Raw genomic sequence first — 26,449 nt, 5'->3', positions numbered from 1 at the left:
GAGGGGGCTGCAGAGGCACCCCCGGCCTGCCCCGTCCCACCATGGCCCTGGCTCGCTCTGCCCTTGGAGCTTGGGGACGGAGCGAGCCCTGTGTCCCGTGTCTCCAACTCCAAGCCACATCCGCAGTAAGTGGAGAAAATGCCCCGGGAAGCCTTTCCCCAGCCAGGGCTGGGGGCAGCGGGAAGGGATGGGGCACCCCAGGGACACTGCCAGCCCGGCCATGCCCCGCAGCGATGGCCCTGCACCCCTGGCCCCACGGCCTGGTGCCTGCTCAGCCCTGGCCCAGCGGGAAGCTTCATGCAGGGCTGGTGAGGCTGAGCTCCAGGGGGTTTGGGTCTCTCCGTACCCCCTTGCTCACAGCAAGGCCAGAGGGAGCCCGCAGAGACCTCTGCGCCACGCGTTCTTGCCACGACAGGAGACAGGATGGAGCAAAACCAACTCACCCGAGATGGGCTGTTTCCCAATGCAGAGATCCACTTGGGCTGCGGTTATTCGGTGCTTGGATTCGGCTCAGCTCCTCAGCCGGCCACGGTGGGCTTTGACCCAGCTCCAGCTAAAACCTCACATCCCCCTCGGAGCTTAAACCCCAGGAGCATCCCCAGAGCTCCTCTGCCTGCAGCAGGGCAGCGAGGGCACCCACAGCATCCCACCAGTTTTACATACACAACCCCCAGCATCTTCTCTGCAACTGCAGCAGAATCTGGAAGAGCATCTTGCTTGGGAGCAGAGCTCCTCGGCCCCTGCACAGATCACTTGGGACAGGATGGGTCCATCTGCCCTTCTGGCAGAGGACGTGAGTGAACGACCCCGCTCTGCCTCCCCAGATCCCTGCTGCCACCCACCCCGTGCTCCGACAGCAGCACAGATCACTCATGGCCCCCAGCCCCGATCCCAAAGAGGAGGCGGCACGCCCATGTCATCTTCAAAATAAAACTTTATTCATTCGGTAACAAGAACATTGAATCTGCACATCAGTGCACAAGTTCACATTTAAAAACAGCTGAGCACATCGGTCATAAAGTCTTTTAGGGGGAAAGGGGACGATCCCAGCCACCAAGGAAGATGCAGGAGGAGCAGACAGAAGCGCTCCCCTCCCCGCTTTCCAACTCCACCGCCAGCCCTCCCCAAGGGCGCAGCCCGACTGCCCGGTCCCCGGGAGATCCCTACAAACCAGCGCACAGACGTCACATCTCCATAAAGGAAAATAAAAGGCACTGGCACCTTCTTTTGTGCCAACAGAGATGTCTGCAGCGCGGGCGGGCTGTTCGCACCTCTGGCAGCACTGCCGGAGGGTGACCGAGAGCCCTCTGCCCAGCCCAGGTCCCTCCTGTGCCAGGCCAGCGCCTGCCTCTGCCCCACGCCAGCGAGGGCTTGGGGTTGGGGGGGGTGTCTCTCCCTTTGGGAGAAGCGTGGGAGTTTGCGTGGAGCTAGGACCCGATTAAGGCAGGACGAACCGCGATGGGAGCAGGGGACCTGCGGCAGGTACGGTGTCCTCCTGCCACCGGGCTGGGAGAGCCGCGAGGCTCTTGGAGCTCCCCGGGCAGTGCCCTGGTGCTGATTCCCAGCGGCTCACTCCTCCCAGGAGGTCCCCGGAGCAGCCGGAGCTGGGGTGGGTTACCTTCCACCAGGCCTTTGCTGGCAGAGGGCTACGGAGCTAATCCCTGCCCCGTTTAACAGCCAAGTGAGCCCCAAGAAGCATCACCTCCTGACCCTCCTGCCGCCCGCTGGGACCGTGCCCCCAGGAAAAGGGCCGAGAGGGGAGAGATTTGTACAGGTCACAACTTCTCAAGCAGACCGGACACACGCACGCACACACACACCATTGAGTGCAACAAGAACGCAGTGTAAAAACCAGTTTCACGCACACGCTATCCGTTTGTGCAAGGCTCACACGTTACAGTACAGCCGGAGATGGGGCGGGCAAGGGGGGAGGCGATGGCCGAGATATTGTACAGGAGTCAATGTAAACAATAAAGCGTCCTCGAAGGGCTTCGCAAGAGACCAAAAGAACAGTTGCTTTGTACAAAAATGCCCTTAAAACATCACGTTTCTCCTAAAACCCCTCTATCAGCGAGGCTTGTCAGCTGCTGAGCACCCTTGGAGGTGCTGCTCCCGTGGTGCTCAGCGGGCCACAAGAAGCTCTCGTGGGGTGGCCACAGGAACCAGGAGCGAGCCACCACCCACCCGTGAGCCACCGGCATGGAGAAGGGACAACCGTCCCTGGGCAGAGACCTCTGATGCCAGGGGCTTGGTGGCTTCATCGCCCTGACACTGGCCAAGGAGGACCCGGGGCCCTCGGAGCGCTGCATGCCACGTGCCCCTCCAGCTCCTTCCCCTTGCTGCCACCCAGGTCAGAGCCTCCAGACCTCCAAGGCCTTCATAACTCTGCAAGAGAATCACTTTCCCCGACTCCCTCCGCCTGTCCGCAGGCTTCCCAGAGAAAAACCAGTTGTGCCAGGCCAGAGCCAAGGACAAGAGGACAGCAAAGCACTTCCCCGCGAGGGCCTTCGCCCTTTCGCTGCTCTCCCCAGCTGAAGCACCCAGACGACAGCAGAGTATTGGAAGGAAGCAGCATTTGTGGTTTGCATGGAAGAGCCTTCCTACGGGGCATTTCTCCTGAGATCAAGCTGGGCGAAGAAACCTGATGCCCTTCCTCCTCCTCCTCCCTTCTCAAGGGAACAAATTATAGACAGGGCTTTCCCCTCCCAAGCAGATCCTTGTCACCAGGACATACTGCCAGCCAAGCATACTGCCTCCAACGCAGGGCAGACTTGGTGGCACCTCATCCCTTCTGCCCGCGGAGGGGCAGGCAGACAGGTCCTCGGGGTCAGGAATGGTGGGCAGCGGGGTCTGCTGAAGTGGGGGGGGAAGGCAAGGACTGAAATTGTCCTTCACAAGATGACAGGAGTCGCTTGGCCTTTCCACACTGCCTGCCCAGATCTGAAGCCAGCTGGAGTGGGCTAGGAGAAGCTAAATGTCTTTCAGCGTCCTAAAGAAGCATCTGGCCTCCCGGGCCAGGGACTTGGGTGATTTCTAGTGACTGCAATGGCCTGGGATGACGTGCTGTTTGGCCCAAGACAGGGTCCTGCTGGGCTAGTTCAGGCTGTGCTCCAGCCTGCAGCTAACACGGGTGCGAACCGCCCCGGCAGAGCTCAAGCTCCTGGGAAAGGGAGGGACGAAGGGCAGGCTGCTGCTGGAGAAGGACAGACAGGCTCACGGCCCCAGACCCGGGCTGTGGGCACACAGGCTCTGCAAGGCCATGTGGATGGATCCCTGGGGGCTACAGGAGGTGGGATTACCTCGCCAACTGCTAGGTTATCCTCTGCTGCTGGCTGTGGGCAAGCTGGGGGGTTACGGACACCCCCTTCCCCAGGGCAGACCTACGCTGCTTCCCCGTACTCCACAGCACTCCGGTGCCATGCACTCCTCTCCAGTTCAAGACGAGCTTGTCCCATCGGAGCCTGCAAGGCTCTGCAGCATCAACGTGGCTTTCTAGGCACGGCCTTGTCTGCTGCTCCTCCCACACCGTGTCCTCTCCATGCTGGGCTTTCAGCAGCTGGAGCCATTCTGCATCTTCTGCTTCGCTCCTCCCCGGAGGGCAGGTCTGGGCCAGAGCCAAGCACCAGCTCAGACACGCTCTTGACCTGCCATGGGACTGCAGACAGGACCCAGAGCTCTCCCGCCATGGCCAAGTGCCTTTCTCTCTGCTCCTACAGCACACATACAATTTGCTGATACGCATGGCTGGAAATGAGGAGCTTTGATTTAGCCAAACTGCTTGGGAACCATAAAATAATTTGCTGAAATTTGGAGCAGACTCTTCAAACGCAGGTCCTCCGGGGAAGCAAGAACCTGCATAATGGCTTGGGGCAGCCGATGGCTTTCCACCTCCGACTGGCACTTCTGAAACCCAGCTTCAAGCGGGAGGGAGATGGGCAGATACACCGTCCCCCTCCCGCAGTGGGGTAACGGGGGTTCACGCAGGACTGGAGGAGAAAGGACACATTTGGCACAGGCTGGCACCGAGGCTCACTTCTGGAAAAGGAAGACAGCTCACAAAGTCAAATCCACTCCCATTTCTGTGCAGATTACAATGAACAGCACTAAGTTTGAGTAAGGTGGTTTTGTTTTCCAGTTTACAGAATGCAGTCTCGCCCTTTTTTAAAAAAAAAATAAAATCATAGAAACAAGACAAAAAAATAATTCTATATAAATACCATATATACAATTTAGGCAAAAAAAAAAACCAACTTCCAGAAAAGATCCTCCCTCCGGATCGAGCGTTAGGAGTGACAGCAGAAAGAGGAAAGCTTTGCATTCAGTAGGGGCAATACGTCGTGTAACAATGACAACAGCCTTTAGGTTTGGGAGCGACCAGAAGTGCCTGTGAGCGTGGCAGAGGGGAGAGGAAAAACTCAGGCAGCAGGAGACAAGAACAGCTTTTGGGCAGAGGGGAGGCAGCAGGAGGGCAGAGGACAAATGATATGGCCATGAACTTGGAAAGGCCCACAGTAGTATTCAAGTAATGGGAGGGTTAAAACCCTAACGAGGTGTTTGTTTTAAAAGAACACTCTGGCTTGGGGGGCTCTCCTCACCCGCGGGGCTGGGGCAGCCAAGGAGACAAGCTTGGCAGCTCGGGCAGGAGCTTTGCTCCACTTCACCACAAAATGGGGGGCTCTGCATGACCCATGCCAGGAGGGGAGCGCTGATCTCGGTGCCAGGCTGCCCAGGGTTTTCCAGAGCCCCTCCATCAGGAGGATTTACCCCTGGGTGCTCTTTTTGGGGATGCACCAGCCGAACCGAGCCCAGGGGGTTTGTCCTGAAGCAGCTTTGTGAGCGATCTGCCAGCATCGTGGAGTTCCAGTTTGCAGAAATACACGAAAGGCCAAACAAAGGGACCTTGGCACAGCCTTCACATTGATGGGGGCTCTCACCCCAGCAACTGCCCAGCACCATTTCAAGGCATGGGGAAAATTCAAGTTAGGAAACTAGGATCTGGTTCTAAGCAAAACCCCACCTTGCCAAAGTAAGCCAACATCAATTTTCGCATGATAAAGGTGTTCTTTTAAAACAAACTAACAAAAAAAAAAATAAAACCAACATCTGAGGTTATGCGAGTTAAAAAACTTAAAAAAAAAACAAACCCAAACAGTCCTGCAGTCAGAGTCACACACAGAAGAACCAACCCACACCTACATGCGCCAGGAACAGTAAAATGACAATATATATAAAATTAACCAATAAAGTGCATGTTCCTTATATTACACCTGCCCCTTGCATGAACGCAACACCACGGGTTCTTGGTAAGAAATCACAGCCGAGGGCTCAGGATCACATAGTATTGTAAAGGGGATTGGTTGTCCGCTTTTTATCACTGGTCTTTTTGAGCCTCCTCAGAGGGTGAGTTCTCCCATGCTGCTGCCGGGGTGTGACAGCCAAACCTCGAGCTGGAGACAAGGAGTCCAGGACCTGCACCTGGAGCAGCGGAGGACCCTCCTCGGAGCTAGTCCACACCGGATCTGCGCTGGAAAACAAATTCTGCTGGCTGGAGCCGCACTCTTTGGCATACTGAGCTAGCGGCCTCTCCACCGGCTTGCTCTGGGCAATGCACTCGGCTGTTCTGAGCTGTTCCACAAAATGCTTAGCGGGCTCTGGAGAGGAAAGGCGATGCTTTCCGCACGCGCTTTCCGAGCCCCTCTCCAACCTTGCCCCGCGAAAGCCTCGACCGAGGGCAACGCAGGTGAGAAGCACTGGGTTGGCATCGGAGGAGGCCAACTCCCTCTCGGATAAGTCGTCCTTGGAGAGGTCCAGGCAGTCCAGTTTGGCCAAGGACGCCGAGCGTTTCATGTGGGAAGGTGTGGTGAGCCCCGCGTGCCGGATCCGAGCCTCTATTTCCTTTGCTCGCTGCTTGACGAGCCCAGGGCTGCTGCTGCGCTCCTCCATGCTGCGGCTGCTGGAGCTGTGGGAGAGGCTGTAACACAGGAAGGAGATGTCCAGAAGGTCCATGTTTTCGGTGCGTTGGCTGGTGAAGTCCTCACCGCTCAGCTGCCTTGAGGTGCCGTCACCTCCCCTGCAGAGAGGCTTGGGTCTGTCCCTGAATGGGAGAGTCGCGTCTCCCTCGATGCCACATGGCGTGACTGGCTCATCGTCTGTACCTGTGCTCTGCTCAGTGACACCTTCCAGGTGAATTACGTAGGGGTAAGAAGAGTGATCTAGCCTGGCTGAAGGTGTAGAGGTCATCTGGGCAGAGGGAGAAGCAGCACCAGGGCGAACAGATAACCCACCACCTTCCTCGCTGGGGCTGCCCACAGTGAAGGTGGCCTGCTTGTGTACCGCGTGCTCTGGCAGCGAGAGATTTACCAGCGTCAGAGTTCTGAGACAGGTCGGTGCCTTCTCCGAGCACAGCGAAGGGTTCAAGTTTTCATCTAAAGACGGGATGGCTGCAGCCAACCCGCTCTGCTCACAGCTTGCGTCAGGAAACTCTGCAGACTTGACCGTGGGAGTGTATTCGATGATTTCAATTCTCTTTGGGAGGAGGGAGGGCAGGGATGGCTCCTTCGTCCCATCAAGTGAGACCACTGTCTTGCACTCTTGTGCCGTTCCCTCCTGCCCTGGGCTGGGCTCTGCAGGCAGGGACTCCCGCAGAGGGGAGGCGAGGGGTGCAGGCAGGTGTCTGCCTGCAGGTAGCTCTGCCCCGGGAGGTAGCAGCAGCTCCTCAGCACCTGGACGCTGTGCCTTGTCACCCTCCGGAGCCAGCTCCAAGGGCAGCTCCTCGCTCTTCCCCCGCGGCAGGAGCTCGGCAGCAGGAGAGTCGTTCCTGGAGTTCTTGCGGGTCGGTAAGATACAGACCGGGGACGCGTGCTGGTGCTCCTGCTCCTGTCTCAAGCGCTCCTCAAACTCCAGGGTGGCTCGCCGGACGGAGCCGGGGCACCACTTGGGCTCAGGGTTGATGGAGCCGCGAGGCTCCTGCTGCTCCCCACCAGGGCTGCTTTCCTCCAGGTCTGATTTACCAAAAGACGGCTGCAGGGAGGGGGCAGCTTCTTGCTCAACTTGCAGAGGGTCCTTCTCCTTTTCCTGGTGTCCGGCACAGGCTCCTTCGCTCTGTTCCACCCTTTCCAATGTCCAAATGGCCTCCACTGGCAGGTCATGCACCGTGTTCCTCTTTGGTGTCTGGGTGAGGTTGGCTGAACCCTCTTTCTGCTGGGCAGGTCCTGATCCCTGGTTGATTGACTCGATCTCTGTGATAATCTCCTTCACAGAAATGGCATTTTCCGAGTGGGATCTCATGAGATGGCCTGCGCTAGGCAGCTCGGGGACCTCCTGCAACACAGAAACAGCAGAATTACAAAGTGGATCAGCTGTGCGGACACAGAGCAAACAGCACCAGCTTAAAGAAAATGGGGGTGCACATCTCCAAAGGACCAACACACACACATGCCAGTGTGTGGGGACAGATTACAAGGGCTGTGATCACTAACACAGAAGCATTATCGTCTCTGGGACTGCATCTAACATATTCCAGGCTGGATTTTCACCTAGACTGAGATTTAAGAACTTTTATTTAATTGCCATGAATTCCAAGGGAAATTTAGCCTTTTTTTTCCTTTATAAAGTAAAATAAAGAAAAGTCCAGTCAACAAAAAAAAAGTCCTAATGCTGCTGAAAGTGCAGTTTTGAACTGAAAATGTGAAAGATTCTGCTCACGTACAGGAGCAAACAGAAGTAACAGCATAAAGAACGACCGAGCACTGAAAGGATCTGGTTTCCCAGAGGAAAATAGCCAGAGAGGTTCCCCAATCTGCACAGATGTTCTTTCTGCCAAATCACCGGAGACAGCGTTGGCCTATTATCTTTGGAAGGGCCTTACTGCCTCACATAGAGATGGAAAAGATTCAAGCAATGCAGCGTGGAATTTAAGTAAGAGAGGCTCCCAGAAAACGACGGCCTCAGACATCATCAATCCCTGTGAGAGTCCCGGAGGGCGCAAAGCAATTACGAGAGAAAGGTACCTCAATTCAGAGGTTACTAAATTTTGTCAGGAACATCTCTCTACCCAGGAGAGAAGTGAGCCATGACGTGCCTGATCCCATCACCCCAGGCCTGCACAGGCTCATTCTCCTCCTCCAGCAGTGGAAGCTCTACATCTGCCTTGATTTACTATCCCAACGCCGGTGCTTCCCAACCAGGGAAAGGTGCCAGTTTCGTCCCATTCTTTGGTGGGTTTCTCAAGTCAGATAAATATCTGCACAGGTTTGGGATGCTGGCTGGCCTCGGCTTTTCAGGGTTCAGCTGCATTAGTCGGTCAAGTCCCATCTATCTGCTCTCCTGATGCAAAACTCCAAAATAAGCCTCTCGTAACAGCACAGCAGGTCAGGTCACGGGTAACTCAGCCAGTGCCCTGCCACTGGCAGCAAACAGATGTTTAAGGAAAAAGTGCAGAAAAGGGCAAGTATCTAAAAGTGAAGAAAAGGGGAAACATCTAGCAATTCCTCCCCAAATGGCTACCCTGTTCAGCGAAAGCCAGGACCAGAAAATCACCAGCCCACAGCAACCTCAGAGCAAGAGAACTACCCACAGATAGGTTCGAGCAGCAGTTCCTAAAAAAAACCAAGCAAGTTGTTTTAACCTTTTGCTGTTCTTCATCTGTGGAAGAGTCATCCGATGCCTGAGGAGAGTTTCCAGAGCTGTTCCTTCGAGCATCTGCAACCCCATCCGCAGCAGGCGGCACTTCCAGCACGGGCACCCTCGAGACCCCGTTCCTTCCACTCCCTTGCTCCTCCATCCTGGAGTGGGAGCAGGTGCGTGACCGGCTCTCCTGGGAAAGCTCCACAAATTTCTCCAAAGCGCTGAAGAAATCAATCCTGTCTGTACTGAGGTCTGTCACTTCGGGCTGGGGATTCTGTTGGAGACTCGGGGAGTTTCGGTTTGGGGATTGGGGAAAGTCTTTTAAGCACGAAGTGAATTCTTCCATGGGAACCAAGTGCACGTTCATATCAGGCTTAAGGGCATCTTTTTCTAGATCGTCCACTGTCAAATCAGGAAAGTCTGCTATTTCCAAGGGGTGCTGAAGTTGCATTAAGGCCTCAGAAGCATGGCAGTTATCAGGGGGGACAGAGTCTACACAACATCCTGCTGTACAGCCATTGATACTGTTCAGGTTCAGCTTGTCCTCCATCTGCTCGGTGTGGAAGTCTCGACATGTGAACTCTAGGTGGATCCTTCTCTCCTTCACACACATCTCCTCGATCATGTTTGCATCCTCTGGGAGCTGCTGCTCCCTCTCTAGCTCAGCTGAGTAGATGGGAGACATTGGCTGCTGGTTGTCGTTGGTCTTCGCCTCTGAGATCTGGTCAGCCGAGGTGGTGATCTCCTTTTTGTTCAGCTCCAGCCCAGACTTGCAGATGGGCTCGTGATGGTCCGAGAGGTCACTGTCCGAGTGTGAGCGCCACAGTTTATTATGCCGCTGCTTGCTGCGGGGAAGAAAAGCAAATGAAAACATTGAGTAGTGTCTTCACATACCAGAGCCAGACCCACCTTGTTGTAAGAGGATGCAACCTACATGAAAAACTGTGCCAAACAGTGGAGTTATTGACCACAACTGCAGCTTCACCTCAACAGCTGAGGGCCAAACCTGCTGCTGGAGAAGTTGATCCAATAGCAAGCCACTCTCCCGTAGCTAAATCCCATGGTACCGTTCTGCTCCACACACACATATTCCCCAGCAGTACTTTTATCAGTCTACTCAACAAATGCAATGTTTAATTGACTACAGAGTTCGGTCCTTTCTCAGCCAGCAAGCACTTTTCCGTTTGCTAGCAGGTGAGCAATGACCAGAAGAGACAGGGTCTCTAGTCCTGGACATGAGTGGATGGTGGACACTGAATGAAGTCCAATATCCCTGGTGGCTCCTTCTTTGAATAGCTTCAGTGATCAGTAACTGGGCTCTGGTAATCATGGGGGTAGGGTAAGGTGAGTGGGTGTGGGTGTGTGTAAAACACAGAAGACACCCTCAACAGTCAACACTCAGCCCAAAACACCACCTGCCTTTCACGGGAAGGAAGCTCAAGAGTTCTCCAGCTCTTGGAAAGCCCCTTTAGGAAAGTCTGAGTAGTCACAAGGCCAAGCAACTGTCCGCAGCATTGCACCACCTTCCCTATCTCCACCTGCCAAAAAAAACCCACAGCCCATGCCCCCAGGCTTACAGAGAGCAAAGGGGGCAACTTCTGACAGGGACACCAGGTCTGCAAGGGCTTCGCCGAGTGACCACGGCCACGGGGCTGTGCTTCCACCGCTTGCCCCTAGGAGGAGAGCAGATACCACCGAAAGGTCCTCGGGGCTGCAGGAGACCTTCCAAAACCTCTCCAGTCCCCTCGCTAGCGTGGGCAGGCACTCCCAGACACATCCATTGGCTGCAGTAAGTTAATTAACAGATGCTATTGAACTAATTACAACGTACCACTTTAGTTGTGGGTGCCCAACAGCTAAGGAAAATAATCCATCACAGATTTAGCTTTCCAACCTTCACGTATGACCCAGGGCAGAAGCAGGTCCGTTCAGAGGAGAGGAGGGACAAGACTAGAGGCCAAAAGGCATCGCTGTGGGGTACATGTGCTCTAGTGGGCTTTGGAGCAAAGTCTGACACTGGCAGCAGAACCCAGCTTGTCCGTGAGGCAGGTTGTTGCTGAGGTTCTGTATGGGATGCCAAAGATTTCCCACGCTCGGGTCACCTGGGGAGAACTTGTTGATGTTTTCTGAGGGCGCTTCAGTGCTCACATCCAGCACTCTGCCACGCATTTGATTTTGAAAGTCAAAATTAGCCTCGTGCACAAACAAACCAAACTTGCCTAGCACAGCCTTGATCTGAGAATCGAAACAGATGTCAACAACCGCTGGGAGAGGTGTGTCGTATTAACTTTTAATCTCACACCTCCTCCAGTGTTACAACCTGCAAGAGGTGCTAAAAACAGAGTCAGAGAACAGGAGCCCACGTCCTTTCCTAGAGCCCACAGACACCCCCTGACCTTCCTGGGCAGCGTTGCCAGTGCCAAGGAGAACAGTCGACGGCAGCCCGGGCATTCGGTGTGCCTGGCACGCACAAGGTCTGCGGGAGCACCAGGGCCGGCCAGCTTGTGTCCACACCAGCCTTGGACCAGGAGCCCCCCACACCTCCCACCACGCTGCAGCCAGCTCTCCAGCCTCCGGTATAAAACTACTGCTGGCGAGTCACAAGTTGCACAAGGCATAGGGGATCCCAAACGCTGTTTTCCTCTAACTTATCCATAACTAATAAAAGAAACAGGGCTGTCTCGGCCTTTCTGTGTTTATCACCAGAGGGAGGGGACAGTTTAACTAACCCCAGGAAGTATGACAGTCCCAAAGAGGAAAACACGCTTGTTGTTGTGACTAAAAGCAGGCAGGGGGTTTTCATTTTACAGCTGGAAAACATATCCCAGTTGCTATAACCCCAACACAAAACTGTAACTAGATAGTGCGAGCACATGGCTGCCCTCACATACCTTCCCTCTGAAATTGGAGCAGTCACATGAGTGTGAATCTGTTGGGTTTTTGGTTTTGTTTTGTTTTTTTTTTTACCTGTCCTGGAATACTGCAGCAATAAACAAGGCAGGCAGAAGCCAGAGGGCAAAGCTAAATAACACAGAGAAGAAAGAGGGGAAAAAAAGCCGTTTGGAGCTGAGAAAGGCACCCCATAAAGAGGGACCATTTCTGGAGCACAGAGAGGCCATTCCTTGCTTCAGTGGAGCTTCATTTACTGCAGGCTTTTTAGTCCTACACACAGAGATGTAACGCACTGCTCTTGCATTTTTTAAAGCCTCACAAGCAATCCTGTTTGTGCCACTGTATGGGGACTTGCAGAGTGGGTCAGGAGCAGTGGTGAGCTTAAGTGGGAGGGGAGCCACACATATAAATGATGGCAGCAAGAAAGATTTACTACCTGCAAAATAAATTACTGGAAGACGGGGGGTGGAAATCCTTAACCAAAATGTTTGTACAGGGTGGCTTTGCAGGTGTGCCACCAACCACCAGACTGACAGATCACCTAAACCGACTGCAGGGCTGAGGACTTGAAGATGTGATATACCAGGCACCATCATCCCAGGGCTCCTCACAAGTGTTCACCAACCTGTTGCAAAGGATGTTGGAGTGGTTTTGTCTTTTTCACATCTGAAAAACTTCTCTTCCTACACCCAGTCTACCCCAGCGAGATCTAATTTCCCAGTCTGCTCAACGCTACATAGCATACCACACTGGTCAGGTCACCTCTAGCTCAGAGTTAAGCACTGACCTTTACCAACTGGTGCCAGCAGCACGTTTGGTGTCACACGATGCACCAAGGGCAGGTGTGGTGGCTGTCTCAAAGGATTTCAGTCCAGAAGAGCACAATTTCTTAAAATATCTATTCCACTGTGATCTATCCTGAGACTCGGTACTATTTGGCTGTTTTTTCAGAGAGAAAGAGGGTCGTTACAGCAATGACCTATAGCAATAGGTAGGTACGGGAAAGATCCTGTGGGTACACCTGACCAGGGAATAAGCTGGGAGAAGCCCTCAGGTTGCTAATGTGTGCAGTTTTAGAGGAAGCACACTTCAGTGACAGGAGGAGCTTACACCAGGGGTTTGGTGTAAAAACTGGGAATCCAAACCTGGCCCAACAGCAGAGATAGCCAGACTGCTGGGAGCGGGTGGGAAGCAAAGGAAGAACGATAAATCATCAGCACAGAAAAAGGGAAGGGAGGTCTTTGCAAGTGGATAGGACAGACCCGAAGGGACAAAACCAAGCAGAGGACAGAGGTGAAAAGTGTGCCTTAAAGAGAGCACATGAGAGCCTGAGCTGCTGTAAAGAACAGCATAAGGCAGGCATCTTTCAACAGCACCGAGAAGCTATGAAGTAATTACTCTGGTCAAAACACAGTAACAGCCATCTCCTGTAATTCTGCTTGCTTCAGATCTGCTCCCTGGCAAAGCATACCAGGATCCTAAACAAAATACCGTAATCTGGCGAAACACCGAGTATCACTACCTCCTTCCAGCTGATCACGTGAAGACGTTGCTTAACACAGCTTACAAGTGGATTTCTCAGAAACATGCAATATTTATGTCTTTTTGCTAATCAGGTGATAGGCTTGGGATTACAACACGCTTGCCCATACTCAGGCCCAGCTCCAGACCAGCCTCAGGACTCCATGCAGGAATAAACACCGCTGTTGCAATGCACAGAACATCCTGTCCCCTCCCCTTACACCAACACTTACCGAAGGGATCTAAATAAAACCAGACCAGCTGCTGAGGAGGGGCATGTGCAACAGGGAACTATGAGGCTGAGATGGAGACAAAGCAAGTTCCCTGCCAAGTGATGTTACAAGCAACGGGGAGATCATTTATCTCTGCTGGAGTCTGCACAGCTCTAAATGCTGCATTCAGATGGCAGTTCATGGGATGCTACTGTCCAAAAAACAGCCATCCTAGGAGCCAAACAGCCTCCTAAAAGCTCTTTATTACACCCATTTTCCCAGGCTCAGCTGAGATAACCCGTTGAAAACAGAGCACTATCTTTCCCAAGACAATCACGAACTTACACAATGCAGTGATGGAAGTTCTCAGTAAAATAACAAAGTCAATCATTTAAGTGTTATGCCTTAACATGGGTAATCAGGGTCATTCCTTCCCCTCACCTGGCCAGCAGGATCCCTTGGTATTCCTCCAGCTGCCGCATAAAGCTGGGGTTGGGCTTGGTGACCGTGCGCCGTTCCTTCACGTAGTCATAAGCCCTGTCCAGGTTCCAGCCGTACTCCTTCATGGCGTAGGCGATCACCGTGGACGCTGAGCGGCTCACTCCCATCTTGCAGTGCACCAGGCACTTAGAACCGTTTTTCCTGAAGCAGGAGAAAGACAAAAGAGGATCCTTAAATAGAAAACAAGGCCTCTGAGAAGCTTAAGAAAATAGCAACTTCTTTACCAGAGCATTAACAAACACATTTTCAACACTGTGGCCACAGTTGAAGTCTGGGATGTGATCTGATAATCCAATTTACAAACTGGAGCAAGACACACAAAGAAAGTGAAGAACAAGGTCATAATATTATTAACAGATTTTGTTACAACAGCTCTTCTGAAGCTTTTATGGCAAAGGGGACAAACATCAGTTGTTTGCAGAGATTTATGAAGACTGCTAAAGACTAATATTGCATCCTTGAACTCAGCCCAAATGGCCCACTGGTATCAAGCAGTATTCCAAATAAAAAGGGCATCTATCACACAAATGTGGCATCACAGTTTAGAAACATATCCCTGGAAGATACCGAGCAGTTCAGGGCAGCCTAGAGGCACAGAGATGTTCTTCTACTCTGTAAACCTGATGGGCTATTATTCCATTTGGCAGTTGGCTGAACAAGACCAACATTGCTTTAGTCAGGCATTTGGAACCTCACCTAGATCTCATCCACAGCTCTTGAGACACTCATAGGTGCAAATCCAGCCAAAAGCCCCACAGACCAACCTGGCAGATTTTTGTTGATATCACCATTTCTTAGGACTGTCTACAGGTAGAAAGCTCACCCACCCTGCTCTGTTTGTAACAGCCCTTCACCTTGGTACCTACCTGTCCAAATGCAAGTGAGTGGAAAAGATGACCTCCCCATGGCTGGAGGCAGAGACCTCAAATGACGGCTGCAGTGCAGTGCCCTGCCGCAATCAGACGGAAGATCCTTCGGCTTTAGTTCATTTTTTCTTATTGAAGGCAAAGCAAACAGCGCCTTTGAGTGCAATGAGCAGCTACTCTGCTTGGTGAGGCTGCTACAGAGTCTGAAAGGGTAGCCAGCACTCTGTTCCAAGGAATTAAAACACATTTGTCTGCCTCCTCTACGAGGAGGAAGGCTACGGCCCTTCTCTGTGAACTCCGCGTGCTGGGCAGCACTGGCATGGGTGCAGGCTGAGAAAACTTGGGGTTTTTGGCATCTTTAATTTTATCCTTTAAGAGGTAGGTTTTCTGGATTGATAGCCCTGTGAAGTTTCCCCAGGACAAACCAGGAGGCCACAAAGCACACACAGTCATGTGCCTCCACAAGCTCAGACCTCAGCTGCTCGCGGCTGCCTGAGCCAGCACCTGCATCCACGCTCCCCAGACACCGAGAGGTGCCTGCACTGTTTGGGGTACACTGGGCTATAGCGGCCTTCAGATGGCTCTAAGGCTTCCTCAATTTTGCAAATCAAATTAGCCAAAACATGGCAATGCTTTTGGTGATGAAAAAAATCCCCAATCACAACTAGCGGACAGGGCAAAGAAAGAGGTATGGTAATTGCCCCCATTTGGAAGGTTATTAACTTACATCATCTCATACACAGTACTGAGGTCCAATCGCTTAAACCTCAAGGGAAAATACTGTGGGCAGGAGAATACTTCTGGGGTTGACAACAATTAAAAATCAATACTTAAGGGAATACAATGATGTCTTTTAAAGAAACCATCTTAAATAAAATAAGTCTTGAGCCATACTCAAACAAGTCAGCTTTTATAGGCCAGGAGAAATTGCAAGCACCAGCTATAGTTAAGAGATGACAGACTTCTATAATGGAAATAATACTTTAAAGGCAACATATGCCAATCTGCTTTCTGACCAGTCTTCCCTTACAAAGGCAGCTGACTTAACTGGAGAGAGACAGCTCACATAACTGGGATGCAGTTCTTTGCAGTAAAAAGGCCCCACGTTCAGCATCCGCTATCAGGTTACTCACTGTAACTAACAGCTCAGAGACCTACACAGGTGTTTACTCCCGTTAAAGGGAAGAGTTTGCTCTGGAGCATTACACTACAAGAATTCACTTCCAGACTGTGGGCATCATCATACAACCTCACAATGCAGAGAACAGCTTACATTTGCATTTGGCTTATAAGGTTTTGCTTCTTACTTTTGTTAAACCTTACTTGATTTGTTACTGCCCTTTTCTCCCACCAGCACCTCTGCAGATCCATTGCATTTCCTAAGCAGCAGGCAAACTGTTAGCTCTCTAGTACAGGAATGATCTCCTCTCCTGTTTGCCTGGACTGCAAACTGGGCAGAAACCCCCTCTCCAGTCCCACCTGCTCCTCGTACAAGCACCTGCAAGAATGGAAATGTGCAGGCAATTCTAACACTTAGAAACTACAAAACGAAAATGCTTTGATCCTAGATAGGCAAGGAGGAAGAGTAGTTAGGAAAATCAGTAGGAAAATATAAAACGCCTAGTACACGTCTTCTAAATGTGTGTGTTCTGCTCTGGAAGGACTTACTTTGCCTTGGAGATGAATTTGTAGGTGTCATTCCAATAAGCCAGAAGATCTGTTGCTTCTTCATCATATACCCGAATATTATGGTATTCGAAGAGCCCAGGGAAGAAGTTATCTATTTCTCGAGTCACATTCAAAATATACCGCACCCTGCATGGAAAGAGACAGCAGATAAAAATGCAGAGCGTGCAGAATACAGCAAGTTCAAAGAGATATCACAGCTGCTACACAACAGCCTCACTTTGCTTTGCGAGTGGCAAAACTCAAAGCATTTGAAGTTGCAGTCTTGAATGTACCTCCTTGGAAACCAGGACTAACGCAAGGAAGCAGCAGCTAACACAGACAAAAGGTTTTGCTGAGCAATTTAGAGGCTAGCCTCTGATAAACGGGTTTCCATCCATACTGGACAGAAACTTCCTCTACAGTATGTAAGGTTACACTGCTTGCCCACCATCTCTCTATTCCAAGTGTTAGTAACACTTGTGTCACAGGAGCTCCTGTTCAGTTAGTGTGTGGACACTCTCTCAAAGGTCCTTTTGCCAATCCCTCCTCCTGCAGCACCAACACCACTGGAAGATTGAAGGCATTAGCTTGTGAGCAACACCACAGTTAAACAAATGCATAAAATAACTACAGAGAGATGTAACAGACAATGAGCCACCAGGGAGGATTTACTTCTTATCCCTAAATTTTCTGGAAAAGAAACTGCTAGAGAAAGCATATGGTATTTATGTACACTACAGTCAGTATTTTTAGTCCTGAGGGTTACTCATAAGATGCTTATAAACTGCACTCGGGTTGGGATATCAGACAGAACAAGGACACCGCAAGGGAGTGACATCCCTTTTCCCTAGCAGGTATGAGATCGCTGGCAGTCAAGTAGGACCTGTCTGACCCAAGGAAACCGCAGCAGACCCTGACGTGAATGAGAAGAGTCAATTTTGCCAGGCTGATTTTCTGAGGTATGCCATCAATTCAATCCAATTCAGCAAGGCGATTAGCTTTTTCCACTGGATTGGCACACATAAGCTAAACCCATAAATGATGATTTAATTGCAAAATCTTGGTGCTTAGATCCACCTGGCCTAGAGAAAGGACACTCTAAGCTTAAGCCCGAAAGGTAGAAAGGGCAGAAGACAGACAGACCCATTAGTGCTAAGCCCAAGAGCTACAGGACTTTACTTCGTACTGGGCCCCACTCAAAGCAACAAATGCTCTTTCACATATTTTCCTTCCTGCCGCAGTCCAGAGGTCCAGACCCCAAAGTGCCCCAGTAATCGTGAGACCTCAGCCCAGAACAACGGGCTGGAGCGGAGGGTACAGAGCCAACTACGCAGCATCCAGTTAAGTAATTGTAGCTTTTTGCTACTTAGAGCTATGAGATGGCTGGCTTCCTTTCTTCACCAAAGGAATGTCAGTCAAGGTCAGGGAGCAAGATTCTTTTACTTCAGGGTGCCTGTTTGTGGGACACAGAGTTTGGAGGACGCAAGAGCTTGTTCAGATCTGCAAACCCTTCATAGTAAAGACTCAGGTTACACAGCAGGTATGGAACAGGGTTTGTTGCATAGACAAGTGTTGAGGCTGGGCTCTTGCTTTTAAGCTGATGGCCTGGAGCTACTTACCCTCTGTTCTGCAAGTCTTCCAAATTGGAGGCATTCCACTCTGAGCCCTGCAGGGAAAACAGGCAAGGGGACACATCAGCCAGAAGGCAGGCATGGTCAGACAACTGATGGAGGGAGGGACTGTCACCAGTGAACTGGAGGAGGAAGCCGGCTTGCTGAGTGTTGGAAAGCAGGGGGGTCTTTTGGGTACAGAGGTACACAGAGGAGTGGTAACAGGGCTGATGTTCAGTCCCTTATCTCACCCCATTAACCAGATCTATTCTGAAGCAATGAGCAGCTCTGCAAAGCAGGAGCCCAGCCTCACATGCTGGCACTTCCTGCAAACCGCTGAGAAATCAACCTCAGCAGAGACGAGGCCACTCCACCCTTTCCCTGGAGGCTGCTGCCAGCTCTACCCCACAGAAGAGACTGCTTCAGTTTAAAAACCATCCAGGTGCTCTTTATACATGAAACACCCATCTCACACATCAAAGGCAGCAACACCGTAAGCTCACTTGGGTTACACCTCTTCTCCCCACATTCAAAGCCTGTGTGAGCAGAGAAATAAACACATTTAACCCTGCCTAGCTAACCTGCTTGCCTCCGGCTCAAACATATAAATCCTGACTGAGGACAAAACCACTCAGACAAAGGCTTCCTTCAAAATTTAAGGTGCACAAGCTATCTGCTTCCCTGCCCTAAAATAGCTCCTAAACAGAAAGACAGCTGAGATGAAGGAGTAAGTAAGAGGGACCCAGGTAGCACCACCATTATCAGTAGAACAGCACTGCTCTTCCCTGCTCCCATGGCATAGGCTTCCACATCACCCCCGGGCCAGAAGAGGCATAGCCAGGGCAAGCTGGCCCTTGGAGCATACCCACCGCCAACCTGCAAACCCTGACAGCCTGAAAGCGAGAACCTCCCAGTCTTGCAGAGGCAGCAGGGTTCACCCAGAGCACGGGCTGCTGCTCGCCCCAGGAAGCGTGCAGCATAGGCACCCCGTGCCTGAGATGGGGATGCTCCAAGAGCTCTGACCCACAGGCACTGGCTTGAGCCCATGACAGCACTTGCAGAAAAGCCCTGAGCACTCAACAGCCTGTGTCTCGATGTACACACACAAGAAAGGGCTGTGTTACTATTCTGGTAGCTACTGGGGACAAGTCTGTTCTCTTGTCTTGATGCTTCTGGAATACAACAAACAAAAAGCAGATCGTTCTTCCCAAACGGAACTACTTCCTATGAGGAATCATCACGAGGACACCATTCAAGGGTTCAGCACAGATGGGACTCTGAATTTCGAGCAGAATAAAGGGGCAAACATTACATGGCATAGTAGCCCAGATTTCAACAGAATCCACTGCCTTCAGCCACAGATCAGGTCAATCCCAGCAAAGTCCAGAGCTGTGCACGATCTGAAGGGCTATGGGGGTTCCTGATATTCAGTTATCTGCCAACAAACACACTTCGATCCCTGCCATATTTACTCTAGCCCCACAGACTTAGATAGCTTCATGTTGTCTCTTTCTGGCCAAGGAAGAAAAATTTAATTCAGGCCTAGGAACCACCAGTTTCCACAGGTGTGGAGAACAATGCTGCAGTGGTGAAAGCCTTTTCTCCTGTCCTTTGATCCACAATCACTGACATCATCCAGTCTCTTATTTCCTGCTTAGTTCTTTTAGCACTCCCTAGGTGGGATCCCACAGGGCTCTTGCCTCCACTTGGAAGGAAACAGCTCTGTGCCTTCCAGAGACCCTCACTGTATGACTTCACCTTGCAGTATATACGCTCCCAAATGAAGCTGGTGCCCAGCCCCAGCAGCACTGCTGCTCACCGCAGAGAGCTGCTTTGCAAGTACTTCTATTCCACACACTAGCCACAGCTCTTCTCCTTCGTGCTGCCTGCGAGCCTTGTTTTAAAGGTCTTGCTCCCATTAAACGCCCTCAGAGCCAAGACTCCAAGCCCTGCAGCAGACCAAACCGCCTGTACTGCTTCTGACTAGCACTGTGAACCTGTAACAGGTCTCCCCTCTCCAGAGAACACACAGCGTGCAAAAAAAAAAATCCATTACATAGTAGGTACTTCAAGTTTCCTGGCTCTACCCCACCACAATTTCTTGGGAGCGCCCACATTAACATACACCATCCCTTCTGAGCCACGGCACTAAGCTTCAGGAGACTGGGAGAGGCCCTCTCTGTTTGGAAAGACCAGCTGGTCCAAGAGGAATGGTTTTGTTTAAAGTTGAGCCAACCTCATAGCCTAGACAGCCCAACAAAACCTGCGTCCATTGCTTCAGGGCTGGGAAATCCAGTGGAGTGCTGACTCACCAGAAGGAGCTGCAGTAATTAGACAGGCCCCAGCAGCAATGAAAGGCAACTAAGCAAGCAAAACATTAAAAGGTGAAATGTTTATGTTTCCTTATCTTCAGGACTCTTTGTTGAGCTCCTCTGTTCCTCCTGGATCACATCAACTCAGAGCTTTCCATGTTACAAGAGCGTGATTCCACCCAAACTTTACATAGCTCTCCCCAACAGCTCCCCTCCTTCTTTGCTGTAGTCATGCCCTTCCCAAACACACATACTCCAAGAACTTGGCGTGTGGGTACCCTGGACAGTTAAAGCTACAAAACTGGCCTTACGTCAGTGGAAACAGCCCTGAAAAGTAGTTTGAATTAAGACTTTTTGCCGTTCATCCTCTAGTGACAGGGTCTACGGCTTGGCTGGTGTTGTACGGCAAAGTTTAGTACAGCCAAGAAGCCAGGCTGCTCTTGTTCAACAGCACCAGTGTCTTGTGTCTTGCTTAAGGGTACGTGACCCCACAATCAGCCAACCTCTCTTTCAGAGTTCCTTTAAGTTCCTCCAGAGGCCCCTGTGTCAATCAAGACATAGTGAGAAGTGTTAGGCATGTTTACTCTTGAATTCACTGTTAGACTTACCAAAAAGACATGATCAAATATCTGCGTGGGGCTGTCCATCTGCCCAAGGATCACTATCATTTCATTGTCAATGAACTCTTTGAACTCCCTCAGGTTACACACCATCTGCATCTCCAGCTCGGTGCGAATCTGGGTGGGGAGGAGGAACACAAGGAAGCCATGTGAAGCTTTTATTCTCGCCTTTCTTTACGGCATAAAGTACAGAGCTCTCTAGTTTGCACAACAGCACTTCCAGTGCTGCCCCCTCAGCACTCACCTCTTTTGACGTGATGTTCTCCAAATCCTTCTGCATCATGATCTCCCTTAACTTGGTCTTAATTAGCCGTTCCGTGCGTTCTCGCTCAGTTGGGCTATCAGAAGAAAGCAACCAGAGTCACGGGGAGAGGAAACAAACTGGACTCATGGCACTTTTTAAACAGGTATTGTATGGACCGGACACTCTGCAGAGTCTCAGCTACTCACACTGCTTCCCCCAAGCACGTCCTCAGCTGGAGGGAATTCAGGTGACTGGAAAGCCCAGTTTAGATTCCCAGTTGTATATGAAAGAGACCAACTGAATGCTCCTAATCCATTGCAGTCATCCAGAGAACCTTTGGTATTTGGTAAAATTTAAATTGGGAAGGCTGCATTATACTCTCTGTAGCAACATCTAAGCCTCCCCCTACCTTTCTTGGAAAGGTAACAGCTCCAAAGCTCCTTACATGGAGAGATGAGGGCAGCTAAGCCTCTGTGCATTCCTCCAGCCTCTGCTGCCAGGGGCCTTATCACCAGCTGCAAAAATAGCCTGACTAACACCAGGGGAAGTTGCAACAGAGCAGCAGCACAGAGCTGTCTCGCCCATCATCTTCAGAAGGGACCCAGGAGTAACATCTCCCACCACCTTTCTCTGGAAGGCTGCCAGGATGGTGACTACACAGACACTTCGCTGCTTTACAAGTGTCCAACTGGTCGTTCACAAATAAAATTAATGCAAATTCTTGGTCCTTTCAACCTTGCGCATTATTTCAGACTCAATTAAGAGAATGCTGTCTAGGTGTCCCCAGGAATCATTCAATTGCTGCCACCAGGGAAACGGTGGGTTACATAAAATTTATATATGAAAAGCTACAAGACAATATTAATTTGACAGCCTGCCAAAAGTTTTCAGCCACCCTCCTTGTATGTTAAAAAACAATCAAGTGTGAAGACTTGTTCACAGCTGAACTGCTTAGCATGATTATTCACTCACTGAACTCCAACAACAGGAAATATCTGACAGCATAAATCAACCAATGGTACTATTATACTGGGAAGGCAGCTGGGGCTAGTGAAGTACTTTCATCTACTACAAACCAGGTAACTAAGCCCTCACTCTTGAGATCACATCTGGACACAGACTACCTCTGAGGTTATATGGTATCAGTACCATCAGCAATCACTAATTACAGGGGTTGTAAACCTTGAGTGTTGATACAGCCTATAAATTCTGCCTTTCCAAACTGTCTACCTATCCACCTCAGCCACTGTTTTGCACCATGTATCACCAGACATCCAAGCATTTAGCTGGAGACAGCTTGGGATCTATACACTGTCCTATTCCACAACCGCATTGCTCTTTGTCCCCATTCTCAGGTGTACCAGACAGATGCCTATGAGGATGCTTCTCAGGTCACAGTCTCAGAAGTCCATATATAAACACTTCACTTTAGAGCACAATGAACTGAGTAAGGAAAAAAAGCCCATGTTACTCTAAACATGCACTCAGACATGTGCCAGCAAAAAAGCAAAGTCCAGAGAAACCTGTTCCTTCCAGAAGACACCAGGTCTGGAAACCAGAGGACAAAACCAGCAAAAGAGGAAGGCCTAGATACTAGAATACACCACACCTCTCTCTCCCTAGTAACACAGGACCTACCTTGCAGAAGCAAAGATCTGTGAGCCTAAAGCACACAAGGTAAACAACTAGACTGAAAACTGAGGCTGGAGGAGATGCAAGGGAGCCCCAGGAGAGCTAAACTTCCAGTGCTGGTGTTTACCTAACCATGGGTCTGCTTACTACCTGGAACAGGAAACCGCTCCTCATTAATATCTAATTAAGGGTAATCTTTTGTGGAAACTGTCTCCTCATTTGGAGACTGTAGTGCCTGACAGCCAAACACTTTGGCTCAGCAGTGCCAGACCAACTTACACATCTGTGAAGAGGGCGGGCGAGTCGGGCCGGTGGGACTGGACATCTTGCATGGCATTCCACTCGTTGACTGAGGACTGGTCGGAGTTGATATGGCTCTCATAGTAACTGACCCACGTGAGGAAGAGGCTCCCTGGGTAGTAATTGTTGCTCCGTGCCACCTCACAAGCCTTATGTAAACTCTGCAGAGCAGACCTAGAAAGGGAGAAATACTTGCAGGATTACAATTTTTTCCTCAGGCTGGTATCAAGCACAAAGCAGCAACCAAATCCAGGATGCTGCTCACATCCCATCAGTTGGTACAAACCCCAGCGCTATACACAAGAGCCCCTGGCACGGAGCGGGAGGCTGTCCCGCATGGGTGTGGATACCCACAGGCTGCAAGAGCTTGCATGTCTTAACTGAAGTACGCCAAAACAAGCCTCGATAGCAGCAAAAGTGCCCATAATTCAGACAGCAGAGGCACCTCTGCCTCTGGCTCCAAAAACTGCAACAACTACTTAAGCCATAAATAAGATGCACAGAGTTTGTGTCCAAGACAGTGTGCTCTGACGGCTCCTATTGTGCCATCAGCTCCCCTGCGTGCAGGGCAGGGACACCCAGGAATCAGACATGGAGAGCTGCACAACCAAGGGCTTAGGACTTGATTTTACTGAGATGTTTAAGTGTCTGTCCTCTCTCACTGCATGAGGGATGTCAGAAGTTTCTTCAGCTGCTGCTGGGAAACAAATCCCCCTCTCCTATTTTTAGCTTTTTTAAAATCTTTGACTAGGATCAGAAGGATCCAGGTCAAAATCACTGGGGTGACACAGTAGCATGACACCCTGACAGGCGCTGTATTTCTGCAATGCAAAGAAGCTTGAGCCAGAAATACTTTCATGGTCACTACATTCTTCCATTAGCCACCCTAAAAGGAAAGAAAAATGCAGGCAGTTTCTTTTTCCTTCTTGCTATCACAATGAACATGTCTCAGTGGACAGAGAGACTCCTAAAATATGCACAGAGTGTATTTCCTTATTTATGACAGGAAAAAAAACCCAAAAACAAAAAAAAACCCCAAAAAACCCAAAACCCCACGTTTCAAACATATGCTCAAAGCAATTCTACTTTGCAAGGAAAATTACCCTATTCCTTCCTGCCCCCAGCTGAGACGAAGGGGCGGCTGCAGCAGCATCATAAACTCACTGCTGTACAACAGCACTTTGGCATGGTTTTTTTTTCTTTGGTATCAAACTTCCTTCCCTGTCTCTGCAGGAGACTTCTGGCTGCTCGAGTAGGTCCCAAGATACCAATAACGCAAAGCAGCACCTGCTTTTTAAAAGCTCAAGCAGCCAAAACACCTTGGAAAAAGGATCCCTGGGACAGATTATAGTAAGTACTTACCACATTGCCTGTACAGACACTGGCTTAAATATATGAACCCTGTTATCTGTTGATACGCTGAACCCTCTGGTGAGAAAAAAAAAGGCACAGTAAAAATGTGTCCCAAAAGCCACTTTTTAGTTAATAACTGATAGTTCACAGCACATTAGAACAGCAAAGGACTAGCCCTATGCATACACTGCCGAGTTCAGCTAGCGAACAGATCAAAATAGCACGCTAAAAGCTCTAAGATAACTTTTTTAAGCAGCTGCTGTTTGGGAATGAAACTAAGACAGTGGGACATTGCTGGGCTGTGCTGTTTACCTTGGCAACACAAATTCAGTGCCACAGCTGGGAGCAACAAAGTCCAGCTAAAGTGATCCTGGGGCAGCTACCAAGGAAAGAAAAGTCATTCCACGCACTGCACTGGACAGCCTTTGTAACTGGCACAAACAAGGGTCTACAAGTCAGGTGTCTATTTGGCAGAGAAACTTCATTCTTATTTTACGTTCAGCCGAAGGCTGCCTGCTGCAAGTGTGATGGAGAAACATATAATAGGATCCCTTTAAGGAGCTTTCACTACACACCCACTTGCCAGTAAAAGCTCCTTTACTCCAGCTTAAACACACACATAAGCCACTGTCTCAGTGCATGTTTATTCACAGATAAGTTAATTATTGGTGTTCCCTGTGATTTAGAGCCACAACCACTGTGATTTAGAGCCTTTGAGCCTACTAACCCGATACAGGCCAACAGCAGGAGGTCTGCTGGACCTGTTAGGGCTCTGCAATCATTGGAATCCTTCCCCATACACCGTGCTGGAAGCTCACACACGGAGACCCTCTGCTACTGACCTAGAACATACAAAAGACACTCACCCATCCCCGTCCAGGTGGATCAAGGTGTCACTCCACAGCGGCAGCACCAAGCCCATTGTACAAGTGCTACTGTAGTAAGAGAGAGAAGGTCAGTCCATCTACTACACCACCATGCTATTATTCTAATTTCACAGCAATGGTTGTGTATTTTTGTACCCATTAGAAAAAAAAAGAAAAATCCCCCTGTTGCTTCAGGGACAAACACAGTGCCAGTGTCCTTCAGGGACACAGTGCCAGTGTCCTACAGGTGTCTGGCAAGGATCATCCATCTACTACACCACCATGCTATTATTCTAATTTCACAGCAATGGTTGTGTATTTTTGTACCCATTAGAAAAAAAAAGAAAAATCCCCCTGTTGCTTCAGGGACAAATACAGTGCCAGTGTCCTACAGGTGTCTGGTAAGGATCATTAAACAGATACAGGGTACAGCAGTACTCTTTCAAGCAAGCTTAAAGGGTTAACATACGTCCAGGAGAAGAGCAAAGAGGATTCAGAAGCAGCAAGTTTTGTGCAGAAGGTCAGAGGGGGCTCACAAGTCTTCAGTCAGCTCAAGGCTTTCTTTACAGGTTAGTCTCTCAGACTCAAGTGGTTTGGTTCTAGCTCTGATTTTGCACTCCACAGTTTTGTTTTCTTGTTTGTCCCTCAGTCACAGCCACTGGGAGCTGGGATCAGTATAGTGTAATAGCAGGGTGACTGGCAGCACGGTAGGTTAGCAATCACAGCCTAACACCCGTTGTTGATTCCTGCCCCTTTTTGCCCTCCCACACCTCGAGGATGAGCACAACAACCAGCTGAGACAGACTCCTCTTGGCAATCCCACTCCTCTCTCAGCTGCTTTGACCTCTTTGCTCAGTCACCTGCTTTGTGCCAAGTTAAAAGCAGAAGTCAAGCGACGAAAAAAAGGCAGGAGCGGGGGAACTCCAACACAACCTGCAACAGGTTGTCAAATGAAAAAGCTGATTCTCATAAAGCTGGAAAATTGGTCCATAATCAAAGCAGCATCTTGAAGAACTGGATTCAGTTGCCTCCTGCTCTTATGCTTTGCACTCAAAGCGTAAAAACTTACGCTCTCAAATTTCCACAAGCCCTAGCACCCCGTCAGTCTCTGCAGCTCATGAGAAGTGGGGGGAAAGGGTGAGACTCGAGGCTTCAGGGGGTCAGCAGACACGAAGCCCTGTAAATGCACACGCCACAGAGCGACTGGTGCCCAGCACAAGGAGACAC

The 26,449-nt window shown here is 50.4% G+C and overlaps 1 protein-coding gene across 1 annotated transcript in view; it reads right to left on the bottom strand.

The window, feature by feature from the left end:
* Window positions 1-5,331: 5,331 nt before the first annotated feature.
* Window positions 5,332-26,449, bottom strand: part of SSH2 (slingshot protein phosphatase 2) — a gene marked incomplete at its 5' end in the record, with an annotated part of 32,247 nt that continues 11,129 nt past the window's right edge. Inside the window, 10 exons of the mRNA XM_009709475.1 lie at window positions 5,332-7,320; window positions 8,627-9,470; window positions 13,692-13,892; window positions 16,286-16,432; window positions 17,905-17,951; window positions 20,816-20,944; window positions 21,072-21,165; window positions 22,983-23,177; window positions 24,366-24,431; window positions 25,223-25,291. Of these exons, the coding sequence (XP_009707777.1) occupies window positions 5,332-7,320; window positions 8,627-9,470; window positions 13,692-13,892; window positions 16,286-16,432; window positions 17,905-17,951; window positions 20,816-20,944; window positions 21,072-21,165; window positions 22,983-23,177; window positions 24,366-24,431; window positions 25,223-25,291 (3,781 nt within the window). The remainder of the gene's footprint in view (window positions 7,321-8,626; window positions 9,471-13,691; window positions 13,893-16,285; window positions 16,433-17,904; window positions 17,952-20,815; window positions 20,945-21,071; window positions 21,166-22,982; window positions 23,178-24,365; window positions 24,432-25,222; window positions 25,292-26,449) is intronic.

The sequence above is a fragment of the Cariama cristata genome, unplaced genomic scaffold (genome assembly GCF_000690535.1).
Source record: "Cariama cristata isolate BGI_N322 unplaced genomic scaffold, ASM69053v1 scaffold16131, whole genome shotgun sequence".
NCBI classification, from domain to species: Eukaryota; Metazoa; Chordata; class Aves; order Cariamiformes; family Cariamidae; genus Cariama; species Cariama cristata.
Note: the sequence above shows the minus strand (reverse complement) of the source record. Positions and strands in the feature narration are given on the sequence as shown.